Source organism: Pithys albifrons, chromosome 3, assembly GCF_047495875.1.
Source record: "Pithys albifrons albifrons isolate INPA30051 chromosome 3, PitAlb_v1, whole genome shotgun sequence".
Lineage (NCBI taxonomy): Eukaryota > Metazoa > Chordata > Aves > Passeriformes > Thamnophilidae > Pithys > Pithys albifrons.
This window is the reverse complement of record NC_092460.1, coordinates 18625378-18639392: the sequence shown is the minus strand read 5'-3', so window position 1 is coordinate 18639392 and position 14015 is coordinate 18625378. Positions and strand designations below refer to the sequence as shown.

The 14015-nt window shown below is 40.0% G+C and overlaps 2 protein-coding genes across 7 annotated transcripts in view; both read left to right on the top strand.

Moving 5' to 3' along the window:
* IL17RD (interleukin 17 receptor D) overlaps positions 1-8942 on the top strand; it is a 44336-nt gene extending 35394 nt beyond the window's left edge. For all 4 annotated transcript variants that reach the window (XM_071550793.1, XM_071550792.1, XM_071550794.1 and 1 more), the window contains 2 exons: positions 2504-3437; positions 5684-8942. In XM_071550793.1, coding sequence (XP_071406894.1) covers positions 2504-3437; positions 5684-5799 — 1050 coding nt within the window. In that variant the 3' untranslated portion in view covers positions 5800-8942. The remainder of the gene's footprint in view (positions 1-2503; positions 3438-5683) is intronic.
* Positions 8943-10482: 1540 nt separating this feature from the next.
* The window catches only part of ARHGEF3 (Rho guanine nucleotide exchange factor 3), a 112056-nt gene continuing 108523 nt past the window's right edge, over positions 10483-14015 (top strand). For 2 of the 3 annotated variants that reach the window (XM_071550789.1, XM_071550784.1), the window contains exon 1: positions 11590-11734. In XM_071550789.1, the coding sequence (XP_071406890.1) occupies positions 11700-11734 (35 nt within the window). In that variant the 5' untranslated portion in view covers positions 11590-11699. Of the gene's footprint in view, positions 10499-11589; positions 11735-14015 lie in introns of those variants that run through there. The other variant, XM_071550788.1, reaches the window with a different exon arrangement.

The window sequence follows — 14015 nt, the reverse complement described above, 5'->3', positions numbered from 1 at the left end:
AAAAAAAAAAAAGGCAAGAGAATAGTGGAAAATTGGGAAAATAGGATTCCAGGACCTTCATTCAGCCATGTTCACCTTTCTGTATAGGGGATCTTGAATCTTTATAGTCAGCAGTCATAAAGAGGTGTTGGTGTCTAGCTGATATACTTCAGTATTCCTAAAATGTGTATTGGATTGTAATTTAAATATAGTTGAATCTGTCAAAGCTCCTACACATAGAGCAAAATCTTTAATTAGGATTAATTGTTGATATTAATATATAATTTTAATTTTTTTTTTTTACTTCCTTTCTCTTAATGCTCTGAAATCAGCAACTGTTTTTCTTGATTTTGATTGAAAGCTCTCAGAGGAACATTCCAATTGTTACTTTGACTGACCGGGCTCAGAGTCTTAAACTGCTTTCTGAAACTTAATCAGTATGTGGCCTGTCTTTCACTTTCCAAATGGCAAAAGGCAGGACAATCGTTAGTCTCTTTTGCTGCCTTTTCCCTCCGCCCCTGGGCTGTGAACAGGATGAGCTGGAGCGGGGTTTCCTCACAGCAGGTCTGCTCCCTGGTGCCCAAACAGGGTAACACAGCGGAGGTCTCATCTTTAGTGGTGTCATAATTTATTCCTCTGTTTAAAATAGTTCAGGTAAGATGCTTTATAAATAACTTTTTGAATCCTCCTTTTAGCGATGTACTTTAGCCCTGCCACAATGTAGCTCTTTGGAACAGGGTTAAGGTGAGCTGGTTCTGCTGTAACTGTGTACCATGGAATATCTGGGCTCTGGCATCATTTAAAATTTATGTAACAAATATTGATATCATCTACATACAGAAATAATAAATGTTGTTATTAAAGCTGTGGAGTTTAATATAAAAAGTGATGTTTAATGCATAACTGAACAGATACACAAGTATTTTTCATATGGAACAGGAATGTTTTCTCATAAAGGAGAAAACCTGTGGCATTTAATAGCCATTTAAAATAATATGACCATAATAAAAATCCTTTCTCAGAGATAGTAGATCAGACTGGATTACTACCTGCATTGTACCTTTCTCAGATATCTCCCAAGAGCAGTAAAATGACTTCTCTCCCCCCTGCATAGAATAGAATTTTCCAGTTGGAAGAACCCCCAATGATCAGCGAGTCCAACTGCCTGACTCTTCAGGCAGGATCACTTTCCTGCAGTAGCTGGCTGTGTGGTAACAGTTTTTGTAAGTCCTTGTGTTCTGGACATCCATTTACTCTGCCTTCTGATAGGGCAGAGTTTTCCACTCTGCTGTGGGTGATATAGCATAGCAAAAATCTTTGATCTCTGGAAAAATGCTTCAAAGATTTTACAAGTGCTTTTGTTGTGTGTCTACTATGCAAGCTTTTTGCATCTGTTTTTTTTCTCTGTTATCCTACTACTCATTCCTCCTTCTGTGAGGTAAAGCACTGTGTTCTTATTGGTGTACACAGACATTTCAGACCATGTAGATGATCAGAAAGTTTGACAAAATAAAAAATAAAACAACCCTTAGGATAAAATTTTCAGAACTTGTCAGATAAAGATGCTGCTGTTTTGCTTCCAAACCAGAAGCACTTGATAGTATAGGCACTAATTATGTTTCTATCTAGATATGAAAATTCTTGGCATCAGACTACATTAATATGCAAAAAATGATAAATGAATATGGCACTTAGGGGCATGGTTTAGTGGTACACTTGGCAGTGCTGGGTTAGTGTTTGGACTTGATTTGAAAGGTCTTTTTCAATGTAAACAATTCTGTGATTATGTTATTTCCATTACATTCAGCACATTATGGATACAGATGTACAATGGTTAAGTTGTTTGAGGCAGGCTCAGTTGTTTATTGTACATTGATAAGATCTAATTTGATCACATAAGTCAATCACAACTTACTTGATCCAACTCCATTTTCTATGTTCTTTTTATTCCCCAAGAGACATTGCTATGTATAAAGTCCATACTGCTTGTATTTTTAAGGAACTACTTGATTTACATTCAGCTGCTTTGCAATTCCACATTGGTTCCATAAATTTGTATGCAATGCTGGCATAATTAGGTATGTTTTTCTTTAAGAAATAAGTGAGCAGCAAAATGGGTTCATATAGTAATTAGCATTCTGTTTTGTGGGTTTTTTTTTTGTTTTTGTTTTGGTTTGGTTTGGTTTTTTTGTTAGAGGTTTACCCACTTCCTGAGCCCAGGGAAATTATCAGCCCACAAGCCAAATTTAGCAAGAGTGTGAGGCCGTGCCTGTGTGAGGCCTACTGACATAGTTCATCTCCCTGATTCCAGTTTGTCCACTGTCAATGCTATGATAATTATTACTTATTTTTCTTGTAAAACACTTGTGTTTTCATCAGGGACAAGCTGTTGTTAAACTTATCAATAATTTTCTATTGTCAGATAAATACAGGCTGAGTATAACATTTAAGTTTTATTAGCAAATATATGTAATAATATAAAAATAATTATCAACCAAAATGGTTTTTTTTTCTTCTTTTCCAGGTGGCTTTAGATTTGTGGGAAGACGTAAGAAATTGTAAAGAAGATCAGAAAGAGTGGCTAATTAAAAAAATAAATGAGTCCCAGTTTATCATCATTGTATGTTCCAAAGGAATGAAATACTTCGTTGAAAAAAAGAATTGGAAGCACAGAGGGGTAACCAAAGATGCAGCAAAGGGAGAACTCTTCCTCTTTGCTGTGTTGACTGTTGCAGAGAAGCTTCGTCAAGCAAAGCAGAATTCAGCCGACCTGTGCAAGTTCATTGCAGTCTACTTTGATTACTCCTGCGAAGGAGACATCCCTGCTATTCTTGATCTGAGCACAAAATACAAACTCATGGACCATCTCCCTCAGCTGTATTCACACTTACACTCCAGAGATCTCGGTGCACAGGATTCAGAGGTGTTTCCTGTTAACATCAGTAAAAGGAATTATTTCAGGAGCAAATCTGGGAGGTCCCTTTATGTTGCTATTTGCAATATGCATCAGTTCATTGATCAGGAACCAAATTGGTTTGAGAAACAGTTTATTCCCTTCCCTCCACCTTCTTTACATTACTCAGAGCCTGTCATGGAAAAATTTGATTCAGGCTTGGTTTTAAATGACTTAGTGAATAAACAGGTGATGGATAGCGAATTTTACCTGAAAACAGATTTAAATATTATTTCAGCAGGAAATTCAGACTCTCACTGTACAATTCAGCACTTAAACCTTGGAGAAGATATAGAAACTCAGGACATTCAAGGTGGTGGCAGTTCTGTTCTTCAGCCGTTGTTACACATAGGTAAAGCTTCCAAAGACATGCCTCGAGATTCTGGGATCTATGATTCGTCTGTTCCTTCATCTGAATTATCTTTGCCTTTAATGGAAGGACTATTGACAGACCAAATGGAAACATCTTCGATTACAGGAAGCGTTTCTTCATCATCAGGTTTAGGTAAGATACAGCAGTGCTTCAAAAATTTATTCAGTTACTGTGAGCATATTTCTCCCATCTGGAAATAGGTAAGATAATACATGAGGAGCCACTTAGAAGGCTGCAGAGAAAGGTAAGCATTGTGTAAAGATGGTAAAATACGTTTCAGTAACTTTAGAAAAATGAATTTTTCTTAACTTATAATGGCAGTGGGGGGAATCTTAGGGTGAGTGAGGTAAGAGTTCACTAAAATTCTATTAATAAGACACTTCTCACTAATTCTTGAAGGGATGGCTTATTTCTTCCAGGGATTCCTTGGCAGCTGGGATTATGGCTGACAGCTGTGTGGTTTAATCAAGAGGGTCATCTGCTGAAGTATTCTCACAGACAGCCATAAATCTAAACCTGACACCCTATTTTGCTCCAGCAGATACTAAAACCTCTAGAGATATCGTCTGTACTGTGGTTAACTCAAGTTTCAGAGTGACATCAGGCTTCTCATCAGATACAGGGCTGGGGGAATGAACAAATGGCTTTCAGTGGAGGAATTTAAATGCTTGGAAGTAACTCTCCAAAATAGATACCCAGCTTAGACACCTCCTTTTAGATGGTGTAAATTTTGCCTCAGGCTATATAAAAAAACTGATTTGACTTTACAGTATATTAAACTGGCATCACAACTCCATCAGTGTGGAATGTTCCAGCAATTGTTTTCGTATGCCCAAAGAGCTTTTTGCTGAGATTTTCCTTATGCAGCTACAAAAGGTGAATATTGCATTTGGATGGTGGGATGCTGTTCTGCTTTCTGCAGTGAGTGTTGACAGTGAACTAATCTGCTGGACTTTTCTCTTGGCTAAATGAATTATTTTTTTATTATTAATAAGATAATTCATAACTAATTTCTGATGCTAGAATTATCTTGGAGGAGGAGAATATAGATGTTTATTTACAGACAGAGCATGTATATTTATAAGCTAGATAGTCTATAGGACAAAATAGTTAAAACCTGAAAAAAAATTCAAGTGGAAAAAATAGAGATTTACTGACTTAATTATTTAGGCCACAAATACTCTGTTTTCAAAATTAATACTGTATTCTTTAATTTCCTCCCATCTCCCAACTCAAGCCTTTTCTCACAGTTGTGGGATGTTGATGACTGTAACAGTTCCAGTTTTGGGTGGCAGTAGGATGCTGGTTGAGAATGTATGGCCTCTCTGTAAGAATGCTTTCCCAGTGTTCCCCTCCTGATTCAATCATTGAGCTGTCAGCTGGGTATCCCAGCTGCAAGGGGACACTGGAAGAAAGAGCCAGTCTTTCCAGTAATTAAATCTCTAGTCACATACCTACTTGTTAACATGCTTCAGCTGGAGAGATTAAACATTATAGCTTTGCCTAGTAGGGTTGGATCTTAGCACTGATGTTCCAGTGTCTTAAGAAACCACAATAATTTCTGCCCTTTTCCCATTTACTGTCCTTATACAGAAGCAGCCCCCTGACTGACTCTCCCTCAAACCTCCCCTCATCCAAACCAGATCCTAATTAGGTACAGGATGGAAGGAAGACAGTATCTAGAACTGAGCATCATCTGCCTATTAGAGTGCCACCCATTGAATCTTTACTGTCCCAGACATACAAAATATTTATAGCTCTAATAAATATATGCCTGATAATGAGAAGAGTAAATAGAATTTTTTAGCTTTCATTCTTGTTGTAAGAAATGGGCATGTCCAAGTCATTATACTGAGTTGACACTTCCATTTCTGTTCTTTCTACCTATTTTTTTACCCATTACTTGGTCAGAACAGACATGGATGACTCTGTCATGAGCATCTCAAAGTAGATCTTTTGTTTCTTCTTTAAAGGAAATTTAATCTTTGGAATTAAAATCATAAGTCACATAATTTGGAATAGTTTCTCTCTTTAAGTGCAGTTCCTGTGCAAAGGCAAGATTCTCAGAGACGTCATCATACTGGGCATCCTCAACTGAAGTTCAAACCAGTTTCATTTCGAGGAAGCACCATCAACCAAACCTTTACTGGGTCCATTCACTAATAAGATCTTCCTTAAGGAGCCCTGTCTGGGGAGAGAATTAGTATTGTTTCCTTAGATAAGGTGCTGTTGAGCATGGTAGTTCAGCCTCAGGGGTGTGTATGCCAGGATGGTCCAGAGGCTTTTCCTAAGTTTTCTTTGCATTGTTTCTAAAATGTTGACCAAGTACAAAGTCAGTGTTGCAATTGATGAAGCTCACTTTTCTTTACCATTTACAGGGGAAGAAGAACCTCCTGTAATCACTGCTACAAAGTTCTTGGTGCCTGGAATATGTAAAGCAGAACTTCATTGCCATATCCACACTGATGAACTGCAGGCAATTGCTCCTTTATAATACATTGCAACGTTGTTATGCATTGCCACTTTATCAACAGCCTCTGTTTGTGCTTTAACTACCACAGTGTCTCAGCACTAAATATACTTGAAGGAACAAATGGTCCCTGAAGATGATCGGCTATTCCATTTTTTGTGGCCAGTAAACTTTAATCTGTTGGGGTTTTATAAAAAGTCTTTCATTATTTGAAAGGGGCAGCATGGAAAAACAGAAGAGAATAGATTTCAAAATTATTCCTGTTATAGTTTAAATGGCATGATATTACACTGTTTACAGATGCCATAATCAAAATTTATTATTTTTAGATGGAAAATATTTTGCAACTGGACATAAAATAGCTTGGAACATTAAGTCTTAGTAAATTTTGTAGTCCAGCCTCTAGTTTTAAGTGCTGATGTATGTGATGGCAGGAGTGTAGTAGTGAATGAAAGCAGGATTTTTTTCAGAAGCGAGATAAAATGCCAAAAGTGAGATCAAGAAATTCTCTATCTGAAGAAATAATTTCCTTTTAGAAATGTTTGAGCTCCTTTCCTCAGTCTCCTCTTTTTCCCAGATGTTAATGTGTCTCAGGATTTCATTTCAGATGACTGCATGTCTCCCTCTTCTGCATTAAGCTCCTGTCTTTGCTCCCCAGTCTGGCTGTGACGACTCACAAATAGCACCATACTGAGGCTGAAGTATCATTTTTATAATAGACGAAACTATAGGTCCTCCCTATGCTGAATGATACCATGGAAACAAAGTTTTCTGTTTTCTTACTGGAAGGGGTAATATAAAAATACTTGAAAGAGAAGGTAGCAGGAAGAGCAGATTTTATATTGAAGGTATCATTCTGGATTTGTTCAGCCATAAGATGAGGATGCTTTATGGGGGTGTTCATGTTATCCTTCAAGGACATGATGCTACAAAATCACCTGGGGTCAAACAAGCCAGGACAGTTAACAGGCAGAAATAACATGTTTTGAGACAACCAATAAACAGAAGCCTGTGAGTTACTTTGCAGTTCACAGTATTTATCATTACTTCGTGAATTAGAGACTGTACTGTTACTGGTGTTCTATTAAGAAAAAAAGCAAAAACTACAACTGGACGTGTTTACCTACAGGCAAGAACATGCATGTCCTGTTTCCTGCAGTGACCAGGTGGGTAAATCTTCATCCAAAATGTCCCTCATAAGTAAAACACATCTATATAAACTGCAGCTCTGAGCACTATTATAATATGATAACAACAAAAACAAAGGACACCTCACTGATGTGCCTTTGCTAATTTTGTTCCTGGAGGCAGATTCCCTCTCACTGAACCTGCATTCACATTCCAGTAACAGGAAGCTACTTTAGGGAGAACTCCAATACCTCAAATATTCTCTCAGTTTTGATAGATGAGAATTAGGCATTGCTAACTGTTACATTGTGTTATCCATTTTAATAGCATGAGATAGAACTATTAAACAAGGGATGATTTTGGCTGAGTAGCTTTAAAGCTCCAGCATTGTTTTCATGAGTTGTTTTTGTTTTGGTTTGGGATTTGTTTGTGTTTTTTGTGTCAGTTTATATTTAATCATTTGAATTTCCAAATAAAAGACTCCTGAGGTGGCTGTCACAGGTGGAGTAAGAAAGTGCTGTAACAATTATTTGACCATAACCATCGATGGCAGAATGTGCTTTGCAATTGTAATATGGAATTCTGTGGTCAATTAGATGTATGTGTTGGATCTGGAGGGCCTTGTCCATTAATGTACTGTTCCTTACTCTTCCTCCTTTCTGCATTTCAAAGAACACTAACTGGAAAACCTCAAAACTTGTAATAGATCAGTAAGTTTACGTAGTTTTGCCTACATAGTGAATCATCTACACCTTCTATGATTTTTTAATGCAGTGCCTTGGGCTGTATCAAAGACAAAATTCTCCATGTTTTCCCATTCATTGAAGTTGAAAAATTTTCAAAACACGGAGAGTCATTCAAAGGTAAATGCTCCTCCACTAAAATCAGCTATGAATGATCTTGATTGGGTGCAATTCTTGTTATTTTACTAAAGAAAGAGTTTGGATGGATAACACCCAGGCAGAGGTGACAGTTTGTGTGCTGGAGATCTGCTGAGCATAGAAAGGCAAAAGCTGCAAGACATGAGGAGGCAATTCTTAGGCAGCTGGTGAAGGTAATGCTGCTTTCACCCTGGCAAGTCCCAGCTCACATGTTATGCTAGACTGAAGACTGGGATGATTTCCTTGTTCCATTAAATTCAGTAGCAGAAATGGTATTAGGAAACTAAATAAGTTTTCATTTTGAGCCCTAAGAAAGCTGTATTTTGAAAAGGGACAAAGGCAGTTGTGCAAAGAATCACTTGTCATTAATCTTTTTATTTCTTCAAAATGTGCTGTACAATCCTGCAAATCTCATTTGTTAATTATAAAAGGTCTATGCAGATGACAGTCAAATCCATTTGGGAAGGTGGGGCAGCAACATTCCTTCATTCCTTCCTAGCTTAAGGTAGAAACAGTATATTGTATGTACTAAGAAGAAAGACGATATAATTAATTGAAAATTTAGGTTAAAACTTAAAATGTACAAAAGTGAGAGAAGTGATACTTAATCTGATTTAGTTTTTTTACAAAGCCACAGTTCTTAAAACAATTAGAAAAGTATTGTGTATATTGAGATGATGGAAGGACAGAGTGCTGAACTGGCAAGAATTCTTTATTTTATAACAGCAAAAATACTTGTAAAAATTACTTTTTAAAAAGACAAATACGGTAACACACATGTTAAAGGTTAGCTTGCTACTATTTTCAAGCATGAATAAACTCTAAACAGAATGTTTATAGTGCAAGGATCCCTTTAATTTCTGCTACACTGAAGTGTGTGGACACTGTTTGGATATTTTACAACATGTTTCCTGGGAAGCTGGAAGAGACATGGAAAACTGAAGGCTGAAGATACAGTGTTGTGTTCAACAGTTCGAACGATGAGTATCATTGTTGCCATAATTTGTACCTGTACATGATCATATCAGTTGTTGAAAATAGAATGTAGCTGACTTTTGCAGAAATAAATTTTTTATGAAACTATCATTGGGAAGTTAAATATCAAAATGAAATATTTTTGTGGAGTTTCATTCATTAGACTTTTCTTAGTAGTATAAGAAGAAATTGCTTAAGAGGGCAATAGTTTTATCCTGTACACTTTACACACAGCACACAGCCCACCACACTTGGTAACTGCTGCTCATACCATACAGAAAGGAAAGGAAAGGAAAGGAAGGAATACAGCTATTTTGGTGGGTGTTTATTATAATTAAGCAACTGTAAAAAACTTTCTAAAACTGCTGTATTGGGCAGACTGCGTCTGATTTGATTTTATTTTTTAATAAAATTGCCTTTATGTGATTTTATATCCTTGAAGGTCTCCCAGCAGTACCTGTTGGCTGTGCATGCCAAGTGAAAACTGTCCACACCAACTACAAAACTGATAACCTGGACTGGATTCATACTGTCAAAATAGGATATGATAAATACCTAAGATTTCTGTGTGGGCTTTTTTGTCCAAGTGGATTTCAAAGCACTATTCCAACTGTAATTTCAGGGATAAGCCTTGAAACCACTCTGATTCCTTATGTTACTCAGGTAAATGAAGGTTTTTGTAATGGACTTTTGATATGACACAGTTCAACTTAAAATGTTCTAGAAAAACCTGTAATGAGTCTGAAACTTCCTGAACACTTGAATTGCTTATATGATCTCAGATAGTTTGCTATGTGCATTAACAGAAGATGTGTACAATGCTTATACCTTTTGCATCTTTGGGTTTCTATCCCACAATTCCTAGTCCTGCTTCAATCTCCAAGTAAATCAGAACCATTGAGGAGAGATGGGGCTGGTGTCAGCTGAAGGCAGAACTCAGCGTTTCATGTCTTAGTCTTGAGCTGTAATGGTACTTCTTTCAACAGTCTGTGACCAGTCAGTGGACTTGGTTAGGGAGATCATTATTGCAGCTTTTGCCATTTTGCAATAACTTACGTGACAGAACAGCAGGGCAGTGATTCATGTCCCAGAGTTCTGTGGCCCCACTGCAGCAAGTCATCACGATGGAGCATGGAGGGAGGCAGAGGGCGGCACGGCAGGTACCACAGGAGGAGGAGGAAGTAGGTTTGGGGCAGACATGAAGTAATGGGTTTTATTTCCTTTTCAACACCCCACAGAGACCTCTGAAGTGCGAGTTACCTCGGGGCAGACTCTGCAGAGGCCTGTTTCAGCCCCTCTCTGGTACTGCTCCTCTGGAAGTGCATTGCTTGATGGGAAACTGGTTTGCAAAAATGACTCCTCTTTAATTTTGATGAAAACCAGGAGTGATTTCATTGCTGTCAGTTACATCATACTTATTTCAAAATAATTAAAAGTGAGAATAGAATTAGACCTACTTATCTTCAGCAATGTCTAATACAGGGGATGTACCCGTAAAAGTCATGAGTCATCAACAGAAAGGAAACTGACTGCTCTTTATTGTAGCTTTTGCAAACGCGCCAAGGTGTGTTTAGGTGTTAGGAAGGAAACCACCATCCCTTTGCAGAACAGTTGGACAATGCTCAGCTACTGAGGGTGGAGTGGGAATAATAGTGACAGTGAATCAGCAAAGCAGGGCAGGATTCATATTTCTGAACTTTACCCTCTGCTTAGACTGCTTTCAGACCTGAGAAATGCAGGTACATTTATGTGAATATTCCTGGTTTTACCCTTGAATTGGCTTATTAAAAACAACCCTTCAAATACCACTGTATTTTTAAGATAGTGTTTTGTACTGAAGTAGTAAGTTTAATGCTTGCATTTTATATTTTGCATACTAAAGAAAATGTCATGCTTGTTAAGATTTAGAAATGCTGAACAATTGCAAGCTGCATTATATAATTTATTGTTTTAAATCCCAGGAATTAAATCAGTAATTACTAAAAAGTGTTCCATCTCCTCAGATAACACTTTTAGTTCATGTGGTTGAGCAGCTTCCACTTCGTTCTATAATTATAAATGTACATCAACTAATTCTTCATTCCCTGTGTGCATAAGTAAGTGGTAATTTTATAGGCTTATAAAATAGGCTGAAAGTTTCTGGTGTCTGGGCTACAAAGTCTGGTGAGCTACTTCTTTATTACTGGTTTTCCATTGGCTGTTTACTCCTGTAAGGGACCTTCCACCTACAATTCAGTTGAACTTGCATTTTGTTTAAGTGGTGAAATTGCTAATATTTATTATTATACTGATCTAGTACATATGGGCTTTGGTCACAGAATATAACATTATCAGACAGAGTACAAATACATACCAGGTAGTCCCTGATCTGAAGTGCTACTTCAGTTCCTCTACTTCCTTCCATCTTTGGATTGCTATTTCTTTTCCTGATCAATAGGACTTGTGAGTGTATTTCCATACTACTTCTTTCATCCAAAACGCACATGCCTGTTGCCACCTGTACAGTATTTGTCATACTTCCACCAGGTTTTTCACCTAATGGTCTCTTGCCGTTAATGTTTGAGGTTCTTAGTGTGGAGCCGGTGCCCTGGGCCTTTTTTGGTCGGTCTGCTTCCCGAACTGCTCCGACCACCACCGTGGCTTCCCGGGTGGGACGCGAGGGATCTCGGGGAGGCCGGGACAGCGAAGCCAGGGTGGGTAGTTGAGATGGGACCCGGAGCGGAGGAGCTGAAGGGAAGGACAAGACGCCCACCCTCGGCAGGCGGGAGTCGGGGCGGGCGGAGAGCGGGGCGGGCGGAGAGCCGGGCGGGGCGGGCGGAGCCGCCGAGCACTCCCAGGGACACGCACAGCCCTCCCCGCGCCGGGAGCCCGAACCCCGCGCCCTGCCCACCCTGCGGCCGCTCTGCCGGGCTGGGCCGGCGCGGCAGCTCCGGGAGCCGCATGCCGGGAGCCGAGCAGGAGCAGGAGGGCGCAAGGTGAGTGCTGTCCCTCGGGGCTGGGCAGGTGGACGCTGCCGGCAGACCTGAAGCGGGTCGGCGGAGCTGCCCGGGGGACCCGCACGGAGCGGAGGCGGGTCGGGAGGGACTCCGCCAGCTCCAGGTCAGGGGAACGGGACGCGTCCGACCTCCATCTCCTCACGCCCTCGCCCCGCTCCGCTGGTGCTCCGGGTGGGGATGGCACGGGAGGACCGCACCGCCTGTGCTTGCTTGTGTTTTTAAGAGCTTTTAACGCTTATTTAGGGGCAGATGTTCCACGAGTGTCGGTGTGGGAGGAAGGGTGGCGGTACCGGGCGCTGCCGCCTGCCCCGAGCCCCTCGGGGTCCCCCGGACCGGTGGTGCCCCGGGGCTGCTGAGCCTCGGCCGGGCCGGGACTGCTCCCTCCTGGCCCTTCTCTCCGTCCGGCCCGGGGGAGGATGTGGGGGATGTTCGAGCCTAAAGGAAAGTGGAAAAAACCAAACCGGGAGCGTAATGACTTACCCTTGTGAAGCGAGGCATGGCAGCCTGTGAAGGGGCTGTAATGAGAGACGGCGGTAATTAGCGCGGCACGACCCAGCTCTCCAGTGTCAGCAGTCGGTGCAGGTGAGCGCGGTGCGGGTTCGGGCTGCGTCGGGTCAGTGTGTCACTGCTCATCTCTGTGCTGTGCTTGGCACAAATCTGGGATTTACTAAGGATCCATTTACATTATTTCAGGAGATCCAACTTTGGTAATGAATATCTTTATTTTTCTTTATAGTTCTTACATTTTGTGAATGTACGAATCTTCATGTATACCTTTTTCATGTACATATACACTCATTAATATAATTCTTAATGTTATCCTTTAGTGCGTTTTCATAGTGAAAGGGCATAGAAAATTCCTTTATCCTAAAAGACTTGTCATAGTATTAATTTGGTTGCATACCTGGTTCTGTAGCATGTACAGAGGTCTGTGAAGTGCAACAAGTTAGGAGAGGGATGTTGTATCTGTACAGATTTTGAGTTCAGAATAGGAGGAGCCATGGGATTTGGAAACAAATGGAGTCAAAACATTTATTGCAGAGTAATAGAGTTTGCAGAGTGTAGGTAGCAGAGTGTGTGAGATGGATCTGCTCCGGTGCAGACAAATAAGGGAATGTGCAGGATTAGCTTTGGCTTGTCATTTAAGTGGATTTAGCCTTTCTATTTAAAATTTCTTTATGTGTGATTTGATACCTGTTTTCAGTAAATACTTATTACCCAGTTTCAGTAAACAAAATACCACACTGTTTCAATCAGAAATCCCGTCCAGTTCCCCATGGGAGTCCTGTGTTTGGGTTTGCAGTGTGACAAGGCCTCACGACCCAAGAAGACACCGTAACATTCAGGATTATTCCCTGCACATCTCCCCCTCGGCTCTGTTTTGAATAGCTCACTTCTTCCTGGGACTGCTTTTGTCGAGACAGTTGTTCTGGTGTCGTTCCAAGTTGTGGGAGTCCTATGTACACATGATTTGGAGGTGTATTGTGTGGAGTTGCTTCCAGCAAGTGGCCAGTGAGACCACATGGCCTTCAACAGAACTGTTTTGTTTTGCTGCTCACTGATTCCAGTGGGTGACACCTGTGTCTGCCCCGGAGTTTACAGGTAGTGTCAGGAGTTAATTTTTCTCATGTTAAATCTTTTGCTTTAGATGTTAAAGAAAATTAACCTGCCCTCTTAAATTTTGTTTATGCTAGAGTTTTGTTTGTGTGTTTTCAGTCTTTTAGGCTTTTGAGCAATCTCTTTTGATGAAATATATTTTCTGAGTATTTTTGGGGAAGCATCTGCCCACTGCTACAATGATGTAATGAATGCATTTAGAATCCTTTTGGAGGGCTTTGTGTGTGTGTATTGTGTTGCAAACCCTTTTTACTCAGTGCATGTGTGAGGTGCATTTGGAGAAGTAATTTGTTAAGAGTTGTTCTTTTCTTCGTGTGTAACATGTAAAAAAAATTTATGTTTATGGAAGACTAAAAGGTCTGGGGTTCTATAAACCACACATTGGTTTATTTTGTTTACCTTAACTGGTTTCTACATAAGTCCCTTTGGGGTTTTTTACCAAATTGTGCTTCTCAGTTTGTGAGGATGTGTGGTGGATTTCAGTTGTCTTGGTCATATGAAATCTGGAGTTACCAAATGGTTGTAGTCTTGCCCAAGTCTTAAGGAGAGTGTAGAATTACTGTGCTGTAGTAGTTTAAAAAAATGGAAAATAAAGGACTTGGTAAATATGCTCCAGTAACCTGTGACTAACACACACGTCATG